Here is a 25,221-nt window from a genome sequence, read left to right as displayed (position 1 = left end):
TAGAAAAACAAACTTGTAATTAAAACAAGTTGTCTGACTTCATGTACTTTGAGTTCAGACTTGGAGAAAGCGGCATTTCCTGTTGTGTTCTTGTTAAAATTAAAATAACACAGATGAAATGAAAAGGCTCAGCGTTGATGTTTTTATTTTTAAAAATAACAATTTTAGCAAAATGAAAGCAAGAACAATAAATGGATTCTTTGATTACAACATAACGCACAAACAGAAATTCAGATGTTAGTGTGGATGTGTGTTTGGAAACCAGCAGAGTGAAGACTGATTAGTTTAAGTTTGTTTTTTAAACTGAAGCTGTGTATTAAGACAGTGAAATGATTACTGAACCGTCAGTCCATCAAAACATTTATATTTCTGATAAATCAGCAGCAGCAACACATATACAAATAATCCCACTGTCGTCCCATACATTGTGACGGTGGCTCAGGTGATAGGGGTTCATCTTGGAACTGGTGGATTGCCAGTTCAAATCGTTGTATCCTTGGCCAAGACATTTCTGATGGTGGTGGTGCTGATTTAATGGCAGCCCCATTTCTGTCAGTCTGCCTCAGGGAAGCTGTAGCTACGACGTAGGTGGGGTGGACGACTGATTGTAGTGTAAAGCGCTTTGGGGTCCTCGGACTAGATAAAGCGCTTTACAAGTGCAGGCCATTTACTATATAAGGACATCTTTACCATGGATGCAAAATTCAGAAAAGGGAATAAAATTTCTATGTTTCTACTGTTTCCATTAAATACACTATAAATAAAGGCACAGCTCCCTGTGCTACACTTCTTGTTGCTTCTGTTTGATTAACTGAAGCAACTTAATCTGTAGTCAGATTTACTTTAGAGTTGCCTAAAAACCGGCTGCTTTGCCCATCCGACCGGCCAGCTGTGTTTATTCTAGATCGGCAGTCTCTCTTTCAAACCACTCCAGGACAATCCCTCGATGCTCCTTGACCCACTGGATGTTGACTTGGGTTTGCTCGATGGCCTGAAGCGTGGCTCTGTAGGCGCCGTGCAACTCCATATTTTCCAAGAAGCCCTTCAGCTGGAGACATGAACAGGTGGTTAGGATGCTACATCATATAGACACATCCCTCATCTTCAATGATAGTTTTTATTCATCACAAGCTTACAATAGATTTCAAAATATTTCTGATCTTTAGAGGAACTGGCAGATAAATGAAAGATATGTTCATATGACATGATTTTACTTTGATGTGAAATAGGCCGAAATATTCCTTTTCCAGACTCACATTAGCATTTAGTTATTAGGTAAGGATAATCAATAAATCCTAACACCAAACGTTAGTTATTAGATAAACAGATGGATGTTGTCAACTGATTTATGATCAAAACCGTCAGCAATATAGGAAATAAATTAACAAAACCAAGATTGAGATTTATGGATTTCTTTAAAAGCAGAAAAATATAAAGATTTTGAGTCTAAATATTAAAATATAAAATACAACTACAATTAAAAAAAAATTAAAGCTTTAATTTAATATGAAAATGGGAATAAATAGAAGACTTGGAAACATATTTATCATATTTAGCAAAATAGGTGTTTAACAACTAGAATAAAATAAAAGTCATAGATACATTACAGACATTTTCACCTAAAACTAGGATGTAAATATCCTTTGGACTAAAATTACTTAATAATGCAAAGATAGAGAAGAGCTGTAGGTAAGTCACTTAATTTCTTAATAACGTTGACACATTTTATGAATAAAATAATTTATGAATAAATCGCTGGGATATTTACCAAGATAAATGTTAAAGAAAAATCACAGAAAAGTTTGCAAACATTTGGTTATTAAAATATGATGCTAAACATTATGAACGACCCATTAATAACTGGCCAAGACGAGGAATGAAGGCTTGAAAGTCAAGTTACATTTATGAAACATGAAATGAAAATTACTTTCAACTTCTGTCACAAGCGCAAACCTTAGTTAAGCCAGGCTTTGACCAGTAGACTCATATTATAATGAGACAGTTAGTTTACATAATCTGTTTCTTTGGAGAGGTAAGAGTTTGGACCTTTGAAACATTAATTTGATCAATAAAAATATGAGAAAACATTTGGATAAACATGAATAAACCTAATGGCTCTTATTTAATAGAGGATCAAAGGTGGAAAATAATAATGCCACACTTTTTACTGACGCGGAACGGTCGTGATGGGACAGGTTTCTGTTTGATAAGGTATCAGGGTGTTCAGGTTGATTATCAGGGTGTTCAGGTTGATTATCAGGGTGTTCAAGTTGATTATCAGGGTGTTCAGGTTGATTATCAGGGTGTTCAGGTTGATTATCAGGGTGTTCAGGTTGATTATCAGGGTGTTCAGGTTGATTATCAGGGTGTTCAAGTTGATTATCAGGTTACCAATCTGGTGCAACCTGATCATCAAAATAAAACATGGTTTGAGATGATACGGTTACTCATCACTTCCGGATAAAATGTGAGTAAATTACCTCCTGCAGCTCAAACTCTGTGGAAAACCTCCTGGTCACTCCTTCAATCAGTGCAGCTGCATCTCTGTAAAATATCAGTAACAGCATTTAAGAAGAAGTGAAAAAGCTGAAGGAACCAACAAATCAAGCAGAGTGGAGGGTGGAGCATACATTCTTGGCTTTTTAATTGACTTTAGATAAACAGCAATTGTTGGATTATTAAATTAGGGCTTGTATCTTGTGTATATTTATACTTAGATATGAAATAAGTTGGCTTCCTGGTAACAGCATAAACTTTATGGAGAGAAGTTTATGATAAGCACTGATTAACCTTCGGGACCTTTGTCCTTGAAGGCACAGTGCAGGATTACTGTAAACCACTGGATGTAACTGCTGCTTGTTTATGACTTCTCTTTAACGCAGGTCATTAAATTGTCACAACGCCTCTGTAAACAACAACTCCCTGGGTGAGTTGATGGAACCGTGACAACGCTGACCTCTTCGTGGCTCAGATCTTCTCTTGAGATGGAGCTGAGAACCAATATAAACATCAGTGGAGTGATGCTGTGAGACCAACCAATCAGTTTGTTGGTGGTCAAACACAACCTTTTATATATAGTAGCTAAAAATAAAAAAAAAACTAGGATGTTATATACAGTTTTATGGTGTAATTTAGCGTTATCAGCAAGTGTTTTCCCCCTGCTCTACATCCCTTTATTATTTTCAAAACATATCCTCATAATACTGAACAGAACATTACCTTGGGAGAAAATATGATGTAATTTATTAAGATCTAGATGTAAAATACAAATTCAACATTACTGAAAAAACAGCAACTGCAAAAATCAACAAAATATAAATTTTCTTACAGACAAAATACAGGATTCATATACACACCTTTAATGTAGTGGAAGCATTTGGTATAATAAGAACAAAAAAAAAAAAAATTAGAGATGCAGTTTTGTACTTATTAAAGTTTCCTAACTGATTATGATCTTTGTTGTACCTGATTTTTGCGATATTGTCTAAGTATGGTTTTTATTCCTGAATTCTACTTGGCAGCGTTACCTTCTGGTATTTATTTTATAGATTTAATGTTTAAAACCATAAAAATGTTCCAACATATAATTTAAAGTCTTTTTAAGGAAAGTACTGTAGTTTTTCACTTCCCTCGACTGCAGCTACACACTGCTGGTCAGCAGGCTTATAAAAGGTTACTACACCTTTTCCTTTCTAATAAGAAAGACAAATTTAAACTGGAACCTGAAATATTTTCAACGCTGTTAAGAGGTCGACTGCAGGTAGGCTACCCAAGCAGATACCCTGACTAAATGACCTTTTGACATCAGATCATATTACTTCCGGCATTACTCTAAGAGGCATAATGCTTTGCTCAGTAAGCATTCAGAAGATAGTTATTAAATCATTTTGATAAAGTTAATGTATGAAAATAAATTTAACAGTGATTACAGCTTTGATAACCAATCTGGTATTTTAGCAAAGGGAATATTTGTTGTGTTTCTGTCTTAAAAGCAGTAAAAACAATTAGATTATGATATACATTTGTTTGTAATTTAGTGTTAATACCACGATAGCATAGTGGTTATGCCGTCAGAATACACTACATACTACATACATGTCATACTGGCATATGACATATGCCTGGTGTTACCTAATGTTTGCATACCTCAACCAGGCTAATGCATATTTGGGAATTATGGCTAAATAGAGGAAACTTTTCTACTTTATCTATTTTTATATTCTTGTCTGCTTGCAAATTATAAGCCTGTAAGCCGTTTTTAACATCAGTGACCTGTTTAAGTTTTTTCCCTGATTTGTTATTGTGTAGTGGAGGTGTACAACCACATTAAAATCTTTTGCCGTTATATATTTTATAGTTGTCTAGAGTTTTGGGAATATGCTGAATAATACAAACTACATAACATTTTGGCTTAATCTTTATTTTTTAAATAATGATCTGCTGGAATCTTTGGTGTGTGGTTTTAAATAACTGAAAATAGAAATAATATAATTTTCTTCCAATCAACAATCATATGGATCCTAATTCCCGATTATATGTAGTTTTAAAAACAATGCTCCTTCACCCTTTTATACCAGCCTAGTTTCAACTCTGTATTTTGCATAGTTGTTCATGACTCATAAAATGATTCATCTTCTGTGAAAATGTATACTTAAGAGACAGCAGACACTTACGGCCCAAACATCAACCTACCCCTGACTGACGTAATCCCAGTGGGCTCTCATGAAGTTCCAAGCCAGTGCTTGTCCTGCAGCGTTTTCCGCTACGAGATTGATGGTAGAAGCAACATCCATCAGACGTATCTTGTCGGGTTCCAAAGTGTACTCCAGGTATCTGTAAGATAAAGAAAGTTCTGACTCACTGTATGCTTAGTGACTGGGTTCCACCTTATCACATGTATGTCTGCTATGAGAGCTGTATTTATTCACATCACCTGTTGAGGAGCCAGGTCTTCTTGGTGCAGGATAGAGCTTGTCTGAGTTGCTCTTTCTCTGAGGTGTCAGTGGAGCTCTGAAACTTCTCCCAGGCAAACTCCCACTCCTTCTTCCCGCCAGCGGCCACAGCTTGGCAGTAGATTACAGACCTCAGATTGGGGTGGATGCTAAATAACAAACACAGAACAATGCTTTAATTCAATGGACCCCTTGTTTATGTGGAACTGTTGACTCAAGTCTATTCCTCTTTGAGAACTCGTCGACTGACATGCAGGACATCTTTTTCTAATAATACTGTTGCGAACAATGTTCTCACATCCCTTCAAACATTTAAAGTCCAGGTAAAGCCTAAACTAACTAAAATATCTAAAATTAGGTAGCACTGAAATCATGTTTCTTTTCATTTCTTTGATCTGATCTGATTCAATTTTTCATGAGCCCACATAGTAAGAATGTAAGAAACCCCCACTCCTGACTGTAGAGTTAGAAATATACCTGCAGCAATAATTCAATTTAAATTCAAAAATACTTTATTAATCCTAAAGGGAAATTAAATGTTGTTGTAGCTCATATTATGAGGGTTTCCTCAAAGAGCCGTTGTAGATGCTGATGGCTGTGGGCAGGAAGGATCTCCTGTAGCGCTCCGTCTTACAGCAGATCTGAAGAAGCCTCTGACTGAAGACACTCTGTTGTTGTAGGACAATCTCATGAAGAGGATGCTCAGGGGTCTCCATAATGTTCTTCATTTTATGAGGAATCCATCTTTCCACAATGATCTCCAGAGGTTCCAGAGGAGTCCCCAGAACAGAGCCAGGCTTCTTTATCAGCTTGTTGAGCTTTTTTAAGTCCCTGGTTCTGATGCTGCTTCCCCAGCAGATGATGGTAGAAGAGATCACACTCTCCACAACAGACTTGTAGAAGATATGCAGCATCTTGCTGCAAACACCAAAGGAACTAAGCTTCCTCAAGAAGTACAGTCTGCTCTGTCCCTTCTTGTAGATGGCTTCACAGTTGCATCTCAACTGTAGTCTGTTGTCCAGGTGAACACCGAGGTATTTATACTCAGCCAGAATAACCGAGCCTGAAACCTTTGAAATATGCCATCTAACTGTGTATTTACTGACAATGCAGCTGTAAATCCCAGGATTTGTAGAACGGTTTAGAATACTGTTTAAATCCTGGACAACACTATTCCAGTTATGCTTTTAAACTAATTTATTTTCTTACATGTGACCAAATATCTCTGTTCAGAAAGCATTAAGCTGCTGTTTTGTCCTATTTTGCCATGCATGTTAAAGTTTTACATGGCTCTAAATATGAGGAAATGAATGCCCTCTTTCAAGCATGTGCGTCTCTTTTTGATGTGCCTCCATTTTGTATAGTACCCATTTATTGGGATAAAGGCTGTAAAGGTCGGGGTCCTGTCGCGACTGCGTCCCTTTTATGGTGACATCATCATCTTGTTTTCATTTTGTTCATGTTTAAGGATCAACTGACCATCTGGTGATTAAATATCAATGCTCTGCGAGTGGCGGCACGTGGTCAGATTCCACTACAAGAATGAAACATTTGAAGCTGAGCAATTTTTATTCAGTCCCAACAGAGTGTCTGCATATTGTAGCATGGTATCAAATAATGTTATTCTGTCATTGCTGTGGCATGCAAGCAGCACTTTTGTAAATTCCTCACCAATTTGCTCTATAATCCAAAATGCCTGCTGCACATATAAAACATGTGGTAATAAACTGCTGAGTTGCTCATTTGAAAACTGACATCTCAATAAATTAGCCACACAAATGCAAACTCTGTTACTGACTGTATTGCAACAGTGTTGCAGAGGAGTTAGCTCAGTCACTGAGCATTTAGCAATCTCACAGATGTTCTGGAGACAGAGCCAATATTTTTCTAGAAAAAGTTAAAAATAGCACAATGCTGTGCTTTCTAGAGCACATGGCAGTGGTGCCTGTGTGTAAAAAAACTGGTATGACGTGTTTTTGAGAGAGATTTAGAATAGAGTTAGACTGTCATAGAAAAAACACTGCTAAAATAGTCTTCTCTTATGGTTTCTAGAGCAAAAGACGTTGCACCAACCCATGAAGAAAACTGCTTTGTCAATGTTTCTTTGAGAGTTGTTGAAATGAAGAAAAAATAAATGTTGACTTAACAAAATACCTGTTTTAGTATGATAACGGTCTAAATTCTAATGAGGAAAAATTGGAATAAAGTTGAATCAAATTATTTCTTGAGATTATCAAACAATAGTTGTTCCCTGCAGCCCTACTTTTGATTTTGCTTTGTTTTCTATTTTTGCAGGTCGAGGCATTTTGTTTGTCCTCCAGGTATAGAAGTATAACTTTAAAATATGTTTTTATACTTTGTAATTTAATCATTCCTATTTGGCTGTTCATAAACAAATAGATTTTCTGGTTTACTTGGACTTAAAAGCTGAAGACACTCCAAACACATCAACACCAAATGTGTTTGATTAAAAGTTAGAAAAGATTATCTTTTTCTTTCCATTACGCCACATAAACATTACATGCACTTATAAGCAATTGTGGGCAAGTACTCACACACAAACATTGCATGCAATTGTGTATCAGTAGTACCACAAATGCATGTAATTGCTCATAATTACATACAGTTGTGGACTGATACACAACCACATTTCAAGCTTGTATATACAACACATACAATGATGGCTAAAACGGCACCTAGGGACATTTCAAATAACCTACTAGACAATATCACATAGTTCATCTGAGTTGCTTGTTAGGTGTATCTCTGTAGATGCTTTTAAATGTAATAATAATAAAATTGGGATTTTTTAAAATTAATTATAGAGTTTGAAAGTCCAGAAGGGTGCAGCATTAGAATGAACTACGATGCTGCAACAAGACACACAAAAAGTGACTGGACAACACCTACCTTTGCTAAATCAGTGCTGGGGAGAGCAAAACTACCAAATGCAAGGGATGCTATTATAGTTACCGCGTTCAAATGATAGCTCTTCAGAAAACAGAGGTGCAGAAATTCTACTCATCCCAAACCATACTTGTTGGTGGAGTTTGTGTTCATCCAGTTGGCAAACATCGTTGTAGCCATCTCTATGCAATCTAGAAGTCCACTGAAACAGGCCACCTCTATGGCAGTGATCTGGTTGTGCCTTTAGATAATAGTACAGATGGTTGGCAGTCATTAACACAACACATTTAAATACAGTTTAGCATCAACTCTAAACAAAATGTTAATTTTAATAACACTATTTTTCATTGCTAGATGGCTAATTCAAGTCTATGTTTACAACCTATTACATTCTCAAAACAGGCTTGGGGTTAAAATGTGAATAGGCATATAAAATGGTAGAAAAAATAATAGTTACAAGAATTATGTATACTTCATTTTCCAAAAGCAGGAAATGAAATCCCTGACAGACCCTGAAAGATTTGCATACCTATTGTCAGATTTGCAATGAATGGATGCCAGTGCACTTTGAGCCAATGTACACAGTATGAAAAGTGCCTGGCTGGGAAGTTTATAGACTCCAAACATGCAAATCTGTTGATGATTAACCTGGAAATAATTGTTCCATTTTAATCTGGTAGTTTAAGAGCTCCAGGTTGTGAAATAAATTATCGCTTACTGTAATGAGTGATTCTCTGGGACAGTTGAGTAATCTGTGTGGTTTTTGAAGAAGTTATAAAGCTCCTCTACTTGATGTCGAAGGTAAAGCTGCAGAGAAAGGGAAAAAGAAAGAGCTTTAGAGTAGACTTTACAAAGTATAATATTTGTTTATAATGTTCTACATCAGCTTTTAGAAGAGTATCCTGATTTTAATTTTTAAATCAACTTAACGTGTGTTTAAGACAAACTTACATAATAAGACAAGGTAATGTTTGATTATTTTAAGCAAAATCTTTTTATTGGGACCTACCTGCATGGGTCCGTACACCTCAGAGCGATCAAACATGAGGACAAAGTACCCCAGATTTCTAACAGCTGACTCCCAGGGAAGGAAAGCTTTCTCTTTACGGAGGAAACGGGTTGAGTTCAGAGCCAGAGTCACATTGACCAGCTTCGCTCTGAGGAAAACAGAGATTGATGGACCCAGTTTGCACAGACATCTTTAAAAATCCTCATTGTCCAATTAAACAAGAGATTTGTATTAGATCAGTGCATGGTCACTCAATCAATAAATCCATCCCAAGTCTTTGTTAAAAATATATTTGAAAACCAAATCACTGAAAACATATTTTTAAAAATTTAATTATCATTCCCCCATTTCCTCTGATTGGAGCTGTACCCTCATTCAACAAACTGGGCTAAAGTCCAATATTTTCATATATTGAATAAAAGCATGTATAGTACTTATACTTTCACTTTTTCTCTCAATATTTGTACTAATGGTGTAAAAATATCCATACCTTGCCAAGTTGAAGGCATCATCAATAAGCTGTGCTCTGTTCATCAGTGGGATACGCTGGAAAGGAGAGGATTATTTGCATTACGTAATAATTCAAATATTAAGACTTCAACAGCTCTACTAGTTACTAAAGACACATATACTGATTAATGCATGTATTAAGCTTAGATTAGGGAGTCATGATTGCTTTTTTCCTTCAGTATAAGTCTACATTACATTGCTCTGGCTGGCTGTATTTACTGGGCTGATCATTTGTGTAAATATCTTAATTTGAAGCCTCAGAATGATCTAGGCCACTGTTCGTAATTTAAATATAATTGTTTTCCAGAGGAATCCAAACTTCTAGAAAACCATTTGTTAGTGTTTTAATAATGTTTCCTTTAGAAGCATTAATCAGACTTCCCCCTGGGAGCAAATGTACACAATATTGCCAGGATAATTTGCTAATCTGCCACTAATGAACGTGAGTGACCTCCCATTATTTAGCCATATGGTTTAAGATCATGTCAGCCCCCTCTCTGCAGCTATAACAGCTTCAACTATTCAAAGAAGGCTTTCCAGTTTAGTAGTGTGTTTTTCGGTATTTTTGTCCATTCTTCCCAAAGCACAATCGGTGAGATCAGTCACTGAAGTTGGACAAGATGACCTGGCTTATAATCTCTGCTTTCATCCCTGAGGCATTCTGCCTGGGTGGAGTTGAGACTATGTGTATCCTGGTCAAGTTCATTCACTCATCCATGTGTTTGTAGACCTTGTCTTGTGCACTGGTGTGCAGTCATGTTGGGGGAAGGGGCCATCCTCAAACTGTTCCCCAAAATTGGGAGAATAAAAGTGGCCAAAATGTCTTGGTATGCTGAAGCATTAAGAGTTCCTAAGTAGAGCTAAGGGAGAGAGTCAAGCTCCTGAAAAACAGAGCCATTCTCTCACGGATGCTTGGAGACGCCATGCTGATTTTATACACCTGTATCCATAGACGTGATTGGAACACTTCAAATTAAATGATTTGGATGGGTGGGGAAATATAGTTGGCAATAATGTGTTGTTCAGGCAAAATATAAGACTGACATTGTTCTTCCGGGTTTTCATCCAGAAGGTTAAAAACTTACAAATTTTTAGTTAAGAAGCAATGAAGAACAAAATTGTGTTTATAGATCCCTTGTTCAAAAGCAACAGTGTATCGATTGCCTGTGAAGTTATAAATGTCGCATATGATTTTATTACTGCGGGCAAATCGGAAGATTAACTTTAATCTTGTTTAATTTCCTGACTGTTCTCTTTACAGAGTGCTTTCCTAAAAATGTTTTTGGCTATTCAAACTTAATTTTTTGCTCGTCATATAACGAGACTTCTTGAGAAGCCTCACTTTCTCTGAAAGTGAGGATCATAATTAAAATAAAGGAAGAAGTTTGAGGTAGGGAACTTAGAACCACATTTTTTTTTTTTTCTTCTGTGACTTCCTTGAAGGACTTTATCCTGACAGCAACTAACCAATCCATAAACATGCTCTAATGCTGATGAGACCGTTGATACAAGGGCCAGAATCAGACCACAGAAAGTTTCTGTAATTTTATAAGCCTCAGAGCATTGGCTGGCGACTTGTTTTATGTGCGTTTATTGGCCGTCTTGGACATCATCTGTTCGGGATTATCAGCAATTGGGAAAACGTTCTGAGAGAAGACTGCACATCTTTTGGGATTAAACAGCTTCCAAGTCCAAAACCAATCTCGTGTTTCACCCTTTTAAAAAAAAGAAATGTTTCTGTTTTTGTAGATGTAGATCAGCACAGAGATTAAGCAATCTTTAGATTTAAGATGCTTTTATTGTTGATAATAAACCTAAAGCAAATCATCAAGACTATACCAATGAGATTTCTGACTGGGTCATTTCTAAAGGATTTGATAATGAATCCACAGATGGTTGCATCGCCTTAAATGACAAACATGCAATGTTTTCCTTGTCTGATAAAACATTTTACTGAGCGGAATCTAAAATATGTTTGGTTCAGCTGCTGACTCACATCTGGGTTTGTTTCCAGCTGACTCAGCAGGCGCTGCCAGTTCTCTGGGTTGTAGTTGACTCTGCAGTATGCAGTACAGTTGACGTTTGCCAGGATCCACTCTCCTTTCTGTGAAATCAATTCGTCCATCTGCTGTACCCCTAACAAAAATATTTGTAGAACACTTTTAAACCAAACATAAAACAGAAACTTTTGGAAAAGAACACAAAACAAAGTTAGAAAAGTTCTGTTTCCCAGGACAAATAAGAACTGTTCAGGCCTCTTCGCACAAACCTCAAACCTCCCCCAAACCCTCCTGCATTCAAACAAAACACCAAACTTAAAGTCAATGTCTTTTAGAGGTTGATTTTCGCTTAAATCTAAAATTGTCTCTTTAAAGTTATTTTGCACATTTGTAGAATAATTGCCACATCGAGAACTAAGGCCTCCGTATAACCCCCTACACCACAAGTGCTGCGCCATCACACTCAGTTTTTGAGGTTCTATAATGTCTAGAGTGAATGAACATTTGTTCCACATTTTATTGCATTTTTTGTCTCTTTTATCTCATATTTGGCCTCTATACAATATTTGTTTCCAGTTTTTGGTGTTGATTTATTTTCCTTCCCTTAGTTTCATGTTTTTGACCATCTGCATGCTTGATGCATATCTACTTGGAGGGTTTTTTTGATTTTATTTCAGTTTGCTTTTTTTGGCACATAAAGGGACCTGGTCTTTTACCAAATTCTCAAATGTTTTAAATATAGATTCAATTGTCAAGAAATATTCCAGATCCTGTTTGGAAAAACTCAATACACCCATGATTCAGTAGCTTGCAGAACCAACTTTAGATGCAGTGACAGTACTTTAATTGTCTCTTGCATCATAGTGAAAGAATTTAGACTTACTTGTCCCTTCGACTGAATTTTGGACACACTTTGGACTAAATAAGTACAAGGTGTCCAGATATTCTTGTTGCTATACACGTGCAAGAAATCAGCTTCTACCACTGTGCTTGACAGTTGATACAAGGTGTTTGATCTGGTTTTCTGCATTAGGTTTTCTCCAAACACAAGACTGCTCATTCTGGCTAAAACCTTCTAGTTTGGTCTTATGTGTCTATTGGATATATATATATATATATATATATATATATATATATATATATATATACATACACAGTTGTATAAATAAAGCTACGTATGTAAAAGATAGTTTGTGTGGTCAATTGATCTTGGAGCATTGCATGGTCTGACCTTGGGGTTAATTTGCTGGGATGTCCACTCCCAGGAATATTAGCACCCATTTAAAATTGTCTCCACTTGTGGATGAGCTTTCTCACTGTAGAACGGTAGAATTTAGATTGTTTAGAAAAGATCTAACGACTCTTCACAGATTGATGAGGAGCAACAGTAGCTTCTCTGAGATCATTGCTGATATTGTTTGACCTTGTAATTGTGGTAAAACACACTTGCATGCTCCAGGGCAGAAAACAGACAGGAACTATCTCTTTTAAGAGGTTGTCATTCTTAAACCCTTGAAGTTGGATTTTGATAATGAGACCAGATCATTTTATTATGTCCTGATACATAATTCCCAACAATGGAAAGGGGGAGCACTCTTACTACTACAACTGTATGATTGCTTTATAAACAATAATATTAAAGTTTTTTTAAAGGTCTCTTCAGTCTGGATTAAACTGAAGGTTAAGAATTTTGTTATTATATACCGAATAATTGTTTTAACCATGTCCTGCAGGGAGGGGAGACTCCAAAATCCTAAAGACAAGCGGTGATCTCAGTGATCCCTAAACCTGGTAAAGACTGAGTGTGGCTCGTACAGACCCATATCAGTATTAAACATAGACTGTTCACATCGATGATGGCAAAATGCTTGGAAAACATAATCCCAGAATTAATTGACGCAGATCAAACGGGCTTCGTAAAAAATAGACAAACACCGGGTAATGTGAGACGAGCTTTACATCTTATTGACAAAATGAGGATAAGTGATAAAGAATCAGTAGTTAATAGCCTAGAAGCCAAGAAGGCACTTGATTCAGTCTGGTGGGATAATTTATATCTGGTCCTTAAACGGTTTGATTTTGACTCCCAAATTATAGGATGTCTGAAATCTTTATACTGCTCACCTACAGCCCAAATTAAAGTAAATGGTAATCTATCCAAACCTTCTCCACTCAAAAGAGGATGCAGACCAGGATGCCCCTTCAGTCCTGCTCTCTTTCCATTATTTATAGAACCTCTGATTCAGGCGGTTAGAGAGGACAATGATATAATGGAGATACTTAACACAAAATTTGTGCATATGCAGACGACATTCTTAAGAAAATCACCTGCAGGAGACAAGTCTACTGAAAGTGCTGTCCATCCTAGAAATAGTTGGGTCATATTCTGGCCACCGTATATTTCAGAATGGAAAGAAATCATGGGGAGATTTATAGGATGGAGCATCTGACCTTATCTCTTAGATATACAAGTGCTAAATTTGAATGGTACTGGAAACCTTGGACTTCTTCTGTGGAGCTGAAGTAGTGATAGTGCTTGTTCTGTCCTGTGCAGGTGTCTTATTCTATAACTTGCAGAACTGATATATTTTTCCCTGCGGTAGCCAAGAGTCTTGATGAATATGATGTATTAATTAATATGTCTCTGTGACTCAGCTTTTGATTTACACATTACAAATGATTGGATTTGTGAATCTGTATTGATCCTGTCCGCTATCTTCACTGTTATATTTCTGTCTATTTGTTCTTTGTAAAAATTTCTATTAACAAAAATAATGTATAAAAAAAAGAATTTTGTTATTTTTGTTGAGTTGTGTGTTCCTGCATGTTACCTGGTTTGTTGATCACCAGCTCGATGGACTTAGGTAGGGTGATATTTGTAGTGAATTTAAAGAGGATTTCCCACAATAAACTAAACAGGGAAAAAAGAGTTATATGGTAAAATGTGGCAAAAGCGCTTCAAATGCAGGAAGTGACTCTGAATGTCAGCATACAGTATATATTCTAAGGCTTTTTAAGCAAAACATAACTGAGATAGCCTGCAGACGGAGAGAGACATAAGATCTGCCTCAAAATGGTGGGATTTTGTGCAACAGCTTGCCTTCAGAGTCCCCCAAGCCCAGCGCTGAGGAGGAAGGTCTGGAAGGAGCTAAATCAAATTAAAGCCAGGTCACAGTTTGCTAAATCATTATGTGTATTTCCAGGCCTGTTTCATGACGTACGCAGTTAAAAAACATAGACTCTAAACATTCTGCAGGGCCAAAGTTATACTCAGTTGTAATCAGAGGCAGAGATTTCACAAAGGCCTGACAGAAAGATAAATACATGTTGGCCTGCAGGGAATTACCTTTTGTATTTCAAAAAGTGAACCTGACAAAAGAAATTCAGGAGATTGTAACTTGGCCAAAAACCTCTTTTTAACAGAAGACACATCTATGATCAGACTTTGTGAGAGAAACAGCCCAGAGATGAATAGTCATGTGCTACTTTGTGTAAGCATGCCCATATGTGATCTTCTTTAAGGCAAGTAACGTCTTATCTCCACCAATTCAAAATGTTATTAATTGGTAGCCTTGAAATTATTAACAAAACACAAACCTTTTCATTCCCTTCAAAAATAATAACCCACAACTTTAAAAGGGACTGTGTAAAGTTTGGGCATATTTGTTCCAAGCAAAACATTGAAAATTCAAATTTCAGCATGAACATTTTTGCAATAAAGAGCTGATATAGAGATGTTTACTTATTATGAACTAATATTTCTGGAGCACTTAGAAGGAGGGCAGAGGAAGACAGAAAGTATGAATAGCGGTTCGTAGAATTTGTAATATAATTCTATATAATACAATTGTTGCAGAGTGACTTATGAAACACAACTTTAAGCTTCAGAGCATGAGACCAGCACAGATTTTAAATGTATGCACGAATACTTCTGAGTTCATTCGCAAAACTCTTTACAGGGCAGAACACAATCCAGTGATGTTCAAATATGTTGGAGATCCAGCAGGGTGCTCTTAGAAGCATTAACTTTGGAGTACCTAAATGAGCCAGTAGCTTCAGTACACAACATAATTTTCCTATTTATTGTCCTAATGTTGTGCCATAGTTTTGAGACTATTAGAGTCCATGACTTCTATTTTAAAGCTCAAAGTTCTATGGATACATTGGCTAGTATGTATAATTAGTTACAAACGTATGATTAGACCAACAACCGTGAAATATACTGTATGTAAAACAGATAAAAGTCCTTGATTTCACTGTCATGACGTTTTAAGGTGACTTAATAAGAGACAGCGACAAGCACATACCTGGATACAACAGAGCTGTTGTAGAGGAAGTGCTTCTGGTAGAATTCTCCGGTGGTAGTGTTGATGGTGATAACGGGATATCCGATTTGAGTGGTCCAACTTTTCATGAAACTGGGAATATTGAACGAATTCTGATCAACCTCCTGCAAAAAAGAACACAGGTTCAGATGTTATTACCTGATGCAATCACTGAATCACTGAAGTACTTTTAAAACACAAGATTTTTACATTTTGGATCAACTCCCACAGGTCGCCCTGTTCTACATTTCTTCCTTGGTAGACTCTGAGGTACTCCTAAAGGACAACAAACAAAGCTGAATGAGAAACAGGAATTATACCAAACATTGCTGCTTTCAAAATAACTACACATGCAAAATGGCTCTAAAGTTCTGTAGTTCTCTTTAACTCAGATGAATTAAATCTGAGTTGATTACTAGTGTTTCCTTGCACAGCATACATTTACAGTTGATTCATTCATTGTACAAAGACACATAGCCTTTCAATTCTCACTGCCTAATTTCAATGATTGTAGTGTATATAAATTCCCAAAGAGCAACTGATATTAATGTTATGAAATGTTTTCATTACTACCAGAGGGTGCACTTTCTTTGCTTTTCAAAATATCAGATTACTAAGAGATTTGAAGAAAGTCAATCTAGACAATGACATTTATATTTAACATGAATAATGATCTGTTGGTTTACATTTTTATCTTTTTTATACTTTGCAAGACTGCTTGCACAAGCAGAACATACAAAAAAAACGATTCCATCAGTGATATTTTAAAACCCAATTAAAGTACCAAATTAGAGATCTACTCTGCTCTGGTTTCCCTCCCCACCCTTAAAATGATTCATCTGAGTTTGGTAAGCTGAAGAATGTCTGAAGGGCATTCCTGCTAGGAGCAGAGGCTTTTTGGTTTTAACTCTAAACAGACGGTTATGATCAGAGGCCATCTTTGAATCGCCTTGAATATCTGCACGACTCCATATGATGCATTTGTAAGGATTTCAGCCACATTATCATGCGTGTCAACATAAATTTAAACACAGCGCCTTACTCTGATCCCGTTGTGAAATCTCTCTTCACCCACATGGTTCGCCAGCATTCTCAGCACCATGGCCCCCTGCAGAGTAAACACAAATCAGATCCTATTATAAACACAACAGATGCTCTCATAAGGACAAACAAGAGTAATCTGATGGAACCCTTTCCAAGAAATATGCACAAAGAAGCAGTTGATCTTCAGGAAAGCAGAGAAGGATAAAGTAACACTAAAGACAAAATTAAATTGACTTTTTCCAGGTCTTTTAAAAAAATAAATACAGTGCTGTAGATTCACCACAAACGCATCAAATTTGAACCAGCAGTTTAGGTTAAATCCCAACAGACATTCTTACTACGTGAAAGGTGTAACCTTTTGCATCCAACTGAAAACTTTGTTCTGCTGCCATCTCTGTTACTGGAGTATGCAAAAATATTTTTGGTGCTCTCTGAAGCTTTAAAGAAAATAAAACAAATGTTCTGCAGGCCAATGAGTCATGAAAAGAAATTAATAAATCCAATTAGACATGAGCTGGCTATTGCTAACACTGGTCCTCCCCCACCTGTTGCTGTGCCCTGCCAGTCAGATGACTGAAAGAAGGCAGCCACACTTTTATCTTGCTTAAAAGAAAAATGAATTTGGCTGTTTAGAAATATTTCCATCTTCAAAAGACACTGACAAAACTGCTCCTTTAGAACTACAGATATGTGTTTAAATAAGGTCATTTTTCCTTTCTTTCACAACCTACTAAAACAGCTCTTCCAAATTCCAAATACAAATACTGTCGAGGTCCTACGTCAGGAATCGTTTTTTTTTTTTATTGTTTTCTTCTCTGTTTTTTCTTAAAACTGGATAATAATAAAAATAATAATGTCAAATTAAAGAAAAAAAGGATCCCTCATGATGTGAAAACTAACGCAGCGTCACCCACCACTGAACAAAACAACAGTTGGCAACCTACAATATCATGTCTGCAGCTATCTGCAGGCTGGCTACCTGAGCAGATAGTCTGACTAATTAACCAGCTAAAATCTGATTTTTATTTCTATGGTACTCAATAAGGAGCAGCAAAGAGGGAATATATCCTGCACAATGAGGACTTCAACAAATTTTAGCAGGTGTCTATTTTATATTTCTGCTTAAACATTTTAGTCAAAATTAAAGTAATACAAAAGTGTAAGCCTAACACTGGTATAGCTTACATAATTATGTTAGATTATTTTTGCACTAAAGAAATACACCGTGATGCTGTTAGATCATGTGATATATTGTTTATGATGATACTATAAAACCATACTATTTTCACTTGAGTATGTAATCACAATCTCTCACTGGCCAATGTTTATCACCAGTGCTAAGAAATAAAATGTATAAGTTATGTATACTTTAAATGTGGGGAAATATATAGTGTACAGCTACATGATTTACTATTAAGTCTTGTGGCCCTACAAAATAATGATTAAAATGGGAAGTCATTTATAAGAAAACACTCATTTTGTCTAATAAAACAAATTAAAGAATTAAATAATTAAATAATTAAAACATTTCTTTAAAAATTATGCAAGCTTAAAAAATACACTATAGTGCCAAACGTATTGGGTCACATTACCAAATCAATGAATTCTGGTGTTCCAACCACTTCCATGGCTGCATGTGTATAAAGTTTGATGTGAAGAAACTTGATTTTTACATCATAACCTCTTTCTTTACACACTGATGAATTAAACATGATGAAAAAAACGTGCTTACGGCACAACCAAAAACATAAAGATAGACATATAGGAGGGGTAAATAATCCCCATTAATATGGGTGCATCTGTGTGGTATTTTACCTTGCTGTAACTTATAGCATCGAACATCCCAAGGATCTCACCAGGTGTCTGGACATAATCCGATGGAGTGCTGAGAGGATGGGATGTCAATAGAGCATCCTCCTCAAACGCGGTGTGGAGGTCATCCATGATAAGTTTCTCTTTCTGCAAAAAATAAAGACAACACACTGTTCAATGACACCTGAAGAGTACATAGGTTTGTGGTCAATTATTGAGTTTGCTAAAGAAATAACAAATTTTGAAAAAACTTATTTCGACATATAAAATAAATTTGATCCTGCTTTGTATCATCAAAGTTAAACTTTGTTCATTTTATCAGTTCTCAAACTGAGTCAAGAATAAATATGTAACTTAGAAAAGAAAAGTAAGTGCATTTCGGTGTAGTATTGTCAAAAATCTGAAATGTTATTGATGCCACTTGTGCTTCTTCATCAGTTATTCTGAGAGCTTCAAGGGAATTCCTAAGATTTAGTTGACTTTTAAAGCTTTAAAGATCTTTGAAGAGATGAAGACCCAACAAAAGGTCAAATACCTTGGACTTCTTATCAGTCAGTCAAAATGGAAGAAGCCTTTGAATAAAAGAGCAGAGAAACTGCAGCTACTTTCAACCGAAGATCATCAGATTACATTTTTAGGATGACTTGGATGATAAAAGCCTAATAACATTCAGGTCTCATGGTTTTCCTGAAGATTGGGTTAGTTTAGTAAAAATTGTTGGAAAACCTTCATGTCACAATAAAATAAATATTTTAATAGCCAAACAGAAACATTAAAAATTTAAAGATTTCCAAATATTAGGCTAGTGGAAACCCAGAGAGGCCAAAATTGATCACACAGATAAAAAAATCCAAAATACTTTGCTGTCTAAACCAGAAGAAGTCTCTGGCATTTTCTTCTCTTGTAAAAGCAAATCAGCAGCGCTTCAAAACTTACTCCTGACGTTGGCGCTATTAAGATCAAGTAGCAGCAAATCACGGGACGCCAGCCTGAACTTACTATTTGAAATGATGGCTCAGCATGGTCCATTGCAAGGTAGGACATGTAGGTGGCAAACCCTTCATTGAGCCAAATTTCATTCCACCATTTCATCGTCACCTGATTTCCAAACCACTGTTGATAAAACAAAGCTTCAGCATCAATTGACTGCAAGGCAGTAAATGGCAGTATGGCATGGTCTGTGAGGCATTCAGGTGTTTTGTTTTATGTATCTTGTGTGATTCCAGGAAATTTATGTTTTCCCCTCTTGCCTGGTGTGCCAACTCATGAGCAATGACAGAGGTGATTAGTTCCTTGTGTAACCATGATGATACTCCTTCCTCATAGAGCAAAGCTCCTTCCTGGTATGTGATCAGACCCCAGTTTTCCATTGCTAAAGGTTCCAAGTCTGGCAGAGCAATTTGATCTAAAGAAGACAAACAAATTTGGGAAAATTCTAAAGTTAAACAACATGTAAAGGTCTGCTTTGACAGTTTGTTAAATTATTTAGCAATATTTGTTGTGATTTTGTGAAAGTGATGATGAAAAGTAATTTTAAAAAGCCCCACAAAAATAAATACTGGTCTAAAGCGTGAAGTTCAACACGTTAAGTCATTCATTATGTGAAAAAACAGGCATCCGACAGATTATAGGGCAATCATCTAAAAATATGAGTAATATATGACATTTCTTACAAGAAGTTGTTTACACGACCATTTTAGTGTACTTTTTTTCTTTTAAAATGTTCCTTTATAATGCCACAAACTCAATACAAAAAAAGAATCATGCAATTTTCGTAATTTATGTTCAGTTTCAGGACACAAACTTTTACACTTTTAAAGGTAAATCAGGGGGCATAAATTACACCACAATTTCAACTTTCAAATGTCAATGCTTTACAGTGTTTTTGATTCATGTCACTACTGAGCAATTTCTATGTGACCAAGCAACATGTTAGGCAATTAAGCTAACAACCATTAGCTGAGCTACATACTGTAAAAATAAAACATATATATATTTCCAGAAAAGAATTGAAACAAAATGTTCACCTTTTTTCTTTAGTCTGGCAGCTATGTTATATAATTGTCTTACCAAGATTGTTCATTTCATATTTCAGACCGAAATGTCCTTCGTAGAACTCGAGAATCTTTGCAGTTATTTTGGCGGCATATTCAACGTGTCCTGCTTCCATGGCTTCAGGACGGGCATAAGTCTGCACGAGCAAAACACAGAAACTTTTTTCAGTATTAGAAACAAAAACAAGACTTTACAAAGTAAACTAACCAGGCATAACATTATGAACATATAATACGTATAATAATGGATTAGTTCTTCCTTTATGGCCAAAACAGCCCTGAGGCTTGGATGCTTGGAATCCAAAACACCAATGAAGGTTTGCTCTGGTATCTGGTACCAAGATGTTAGTAACAGATCCGCTATATCCTATATGTTGTGAGGTTGAGCCTCCATTATTGGACTTGTTTGTCCAGCAAATTACACAGAATTACACTCAACTGGACTGAGCCATCACAATTTCAGCTTTGTCGAGATCATTTAAATACCCAGAGCTTCTCATTTTTCCTGCTTCTAACATATCAACTGACATATCTAACATATCATAATGTTATGCCTGATCTCTGTTGGTTACAAACAGATTTGGCTCATGATGCTGAAAGACGTACTTTAGAAAATTAAAGTCAAAATAAATCAAAGTTTTTAGGTAAACCTAATTTAACCAGTTAATAAAGAAAACTAATAATTTATGAACCCAAATTCTAAACAACAAAATTGTTTTTTAAATCTACACTTACTCTAATATTCACAGTGCTTGTCGAGGAGTCGATGTATGTGAAGTCATCCTGTGAGATTGTGAAGGCAAATAAATAGGTCGACATCTTCGGTGTCTCAAAAAAACTGGTTAATTTCCAGTCCTCGTCCAAAACATAGGAATCTGGGCCTGTGAGAGGAAATGATAGAGAATAACATTAGTCACTACATTACATCCAGGCACAAGGATTTCTTCTTCGTTTATTTCTTTTTACTTCGTCTTGTATTTGACAGAGCTGTTGTTTGCCGTCTATGGATGACTTTCAACCGAAAAGCAGCCTTCATGTCTGGCTCGTCGAAACAAGGAAATAATCTCCTCGCACTTGTAGGCTCCAGATTTGTGGCTGCAAGGAATCTATGAATAAAAAAAATGACAGAGTTGTAGTAAAATCAGAAGTTACATAAAACAAAAACAAAAAAACAAATAGGGATGTATTTTAGATAAATAAGGAGTTGTACTTTAATCTTTGATATATCAAATACTGGGATACTAAGTCTAGAACCCAAATCAGCCCCATTTTGCTTTACAAGAAAACATGATTCATTTTTCTTTTACAAATTTAGGGCTATTTTGTACGTGGACAGTTTTAGAAATTTTCAATAACATCTTTTTGGGTCAGGTTCATGGTATTTCTATTAACTTTGCGATGTAAATACCTAAACAGGACTTTAAAAAAGAAATAGATTAAATTCAAAGATAAGAATATATATAAAAATTATAGAATACAAATGTTTATATTTTTAAGTAGTTTAGTCAATAAATGTCTAAAAGAAACCTACATCAATTAATCAATCCATAACATATTTTTGTTATTTTTTTTAAATTTCAGCCTTAGTTTGTTATAATTGTTTGGAATGAGGCTAAAAGAACATTACAAGAAGTTTAAAGAAGGTTTACAAATAATTTTGTAAAGTTAATGGTCTTGGAGAAATATTCTACAGTTTTCTAAACTTAATGCTGATATTTACATCAATTTAAAAAAAAGTTGTAAAAGTTTGGAGGATTTTATCCTTCAAATTCAAAACTCTTCATTTTACACCATCTTAAAGGCAAACTTTTAATTCGCTCTTTACTGTCAGACCTCTTAAATACCATGGCCTTCCATCAGATTTAAAGTGGGTATAAACAAAAACATAAATATCAAATAATGCCTTTTTTGTCATATTCAGACAGGCGCTGTAAAACTTAAAATTAGAAAGTTTAGCCTCAATTTTAAGTTTTAGGGTTTCTTAAGTCCTCTCTGTCTGTTTAGTTTGTGTTTTTATGACCTAATATCCAACAGAAAAAGACATTATCTTAGAAGTACTCTTTGCGTTTAAGTTTTTTTTTTTTCAAAAAAAAAAAGGATTAATTCTGCCTAGGGTGTCGTTATTTTATCAGTAAGAGTGAAGTCTAAAATGTATTAGAAAGATTTTTTCCATAATCACTTACCTTTCCTCTATTGTTTCATTTACAGCTTCTTTGTTGGTTTGAGTATATTTGCTTACATACAGTGCTTGAAGATACTCAGATATTTCTCCCTCAAAAGCCAAAAACAAACTGTAGTTCCCTCCAGCTTTAAATCTTCCATCCACATTAATCTCCAAGAAGTGAGAAACATCTTTGTGGTGTTTGACTGAGCGGACATTTATTGGACTGCCCGTGTCTTTGTCAATCACGCGTGGAGCAAAAACGTTCAGTCCAAGGCTGTGGAGGAAGATGTACGTTGTATCTTGGTGACACTGGAAGTGCACGGTGGAGTTTCCAATGAAGGTCAGCGTCTGGTTTGGGGTTGTGACGTTCACCTTTTCCTTGATACTGGTGTAGAGGTGAGGCTGAAGGATGATGTCGTAGCTTTCAGGAATCAAGGACCTCGGCAATCGCATAACCGGTGGCGGAGGTGGAGTGGAGGTCGTTATGATTGGCGGGGCAGTCATGTTTAGCCCTTTAGTCTGAATCTCGTAAACAACCATCATGGAGATCATCCCAGCGATGGCACTAATCGTCAGGACAACAAAGGCAACGGCAAAGCCTTTGGATACTCCGGATTTTTTGGGCATTGTGGCAGCTTCCTTTGGCCAGCCCTGAAAGTTCCTTTCCGTAAAAGCTGGAGATGATTCTCTGAGTGTATCTACCTGTGTACAAGCACAACTGATCTGCAGGCATCCACTTTACCTCTATCTCATAAACAGGGCTTGGTCTTAGAAATTATAGGTCTGCACTTGGATTAAGCATTAACCTGGGCATTGCCAAAGGAGCAAAGAGTAAGTTGGAGTGTGAAGAGGGCGATGTTCATTGTAAATAGTCAGGCAGTGCTCTCTCTCACACATCTGGAGGCGGTTACTTGGTTCTTACCACTAATGCAAGGGTTAGGTAAACCTCTGGGAAGGCTGCAGTATCCAAGCCATCACACTTTCCTATTTATAAACACAGCACAAACTGCAAAAACAAATATCACCAAGTGCTTGTCATGACACAAAGAAAATTAAGTCTCTTCTGATCGTAGCAGGAGTCCTAATATTCAGTCTGCCACATTTGTCTCTACAAAGGTTCCCATCCACAGATTAGCAGGTTCTTGCTGCAGAGGTTTCCAAAGATATGCGTCCGCAAGAAAGCTCTGTGAGATTGACAAAGTCCCTGAAAACAAGAGGCAAATGGGGGAAGGACATCTGAGGGGGCTGGATACAGCAGAAAAAAAGGAGGACTGGCTGCAAAACAGCTCGTCCTTGGGGAGGTTCGACCACCATCACCTCTCTGCTCAAATTCCTCATTTCAACAAAGGAAACGTAGGAATACAAATCAGCAAACTAGGAGGAGATAGGAAAAAAGTGGTTGAATGTGAAGAGCAGATGTTCTCGTCTCGTTTTATTCAGAAAGTTAAAGTGAGATACACAGCAGTGAGGATGGATTCTGGTGGAGGAGGGTCAGAGACAGCTTTTCAGGTTATTACTCCGCAGTGAAAATTTATTGGCCCTCTTAGAGGATTTAGAATAATTTGAATTCAGCGACAAATTAAGCTTTATAAACATAAGTGGCCTATTTAATGCTGTGGTATTTCAGTTAGACTTAAGTCCTGACTTTGACTAGGCCTTTGGTATACATGGTTCAAACTATAATTGGAAGTTGCCCATGACCTGAAGCAGCAAATCATCCCAACACCATCACATGACCACCACCAAGTTTGACTGTAGGTATTTTGTTCACTTTCTGAAGTGCTGTTTTAATTTTACGCCAGACATAATGGGACTTCCAAACAAAGTCCACTTATGTCTAATCAGCCCACAAAATATTTTCTTCAAAAATATTGGGATCATCACATGTGGACCTGATAAATGTAAGATGGGTCTTTGTGTTTCTTTTTGTTCAGATGTTTTGAACCATTGAACCATGAGCACTGATCTTAAATGAGCCAAGTGAGGCCTGCAGTTCTTTAGATGTTCGGGGCTCTTTAGTGATCTCCTGGATGAGATGGTGATGCTCTGTTGGAGTAATTTTGGTGGACCAGTTTCTCTTGGGAAGGTTCATTAGTTACATGTTTTCTTGATTTGAGGGTAATGGCTCCCACTGTGGTTCACTATTCCCAAGGTCTTAGAAATGGCTTTGAAATTATAGTTTTTTTTGCCTCCATGTTGTCAGACAGATTCTATTTCACCAATTTCTGAATTCAACATGTCTGGAAGTAATCAGGCCTGTGGTGTTTTTGTACTGAGGTTTCCAAAAATGATAGATACTCACAGTTAATTCATAACTTACCAAAGGGGGTAATTAGCTTTTTTGCAAAGGGCCAGTTGGTTTGGGTAGCTTTTTCCTTTAATAAATGAAACCATCATTTGAAAATGCATGTTATATTTACTCTGACTTTAAGTAAGAAAAAAAG

At 36.4% G+C, this 25,221-nt stretch overlaps 1 protein-coding gene across 1 annotated transcript; it reads right to left on the bottom strand.

The window, feature by feature from the left end:
* Window positions 1–128: 128 nt before the first annotated feature.
* anpepa (alanyl (membrane) aminopeptidase a) lies at window positions 129–23,940 on the bottom strand. The gene is made up of 20 exons (XM_047392861.1): window positions 22,797–23,940; window positions 21,580–21,719; window positions 21,349–21,494; window positions 20,630–20,750; window positions 19,810–19,964; window positions 19,559–19,672; window positions 18,563–18,706; window positions 16,746–16,811; window positions 15,914–15,979; window positions 15,686–15,828; window positions 14,210–14,289; window positions 11,375–11,514; window positions 9,359–9,414; window positions 8,869–9,016; window positions 8,578–8,666; window positions 7,990–8,100; window positions 4,934–5,101; window positions 4,693–4,833; window positions 2,481–2,544; window positions 129–1,048 (listed from the first exon to the last, which is right to left on the bottom strand). The coding sequence occupies exons 1-20, from the start codon at window positions 23,402–23,404 to the stop codon at window positions 896–898; spliced, it is 2,853 nt and encodes a 950-aa protein (XP_047248817.1). The 5' UTR covers window positions 23,405–23,940; the 3' UTR covers window positions 129–895.
* Window positions 23,941–25,221: the final 1,281 nt, after the last annotated feature.

This window comes from Girardinichthys multiradiatus, chromosome 2, assembly GCF_021462225.1.
Source record: "Girardinichthys multiradiatus isolate DD_20200921_A chromosome 2, DD_fGirMul_XY1, whole genome shotgun sequence".
Taxonomy (NCBI): Eukaryota; Metazoa; Chordata; class Actinopteri; order Cyprinodontiformes; family Goodeidae; genus Girardinichthys; species Girardinichthys multiradiatus.
This window is presented reverse-complemented; position numbering and strand designations above follow the sequence as displayed.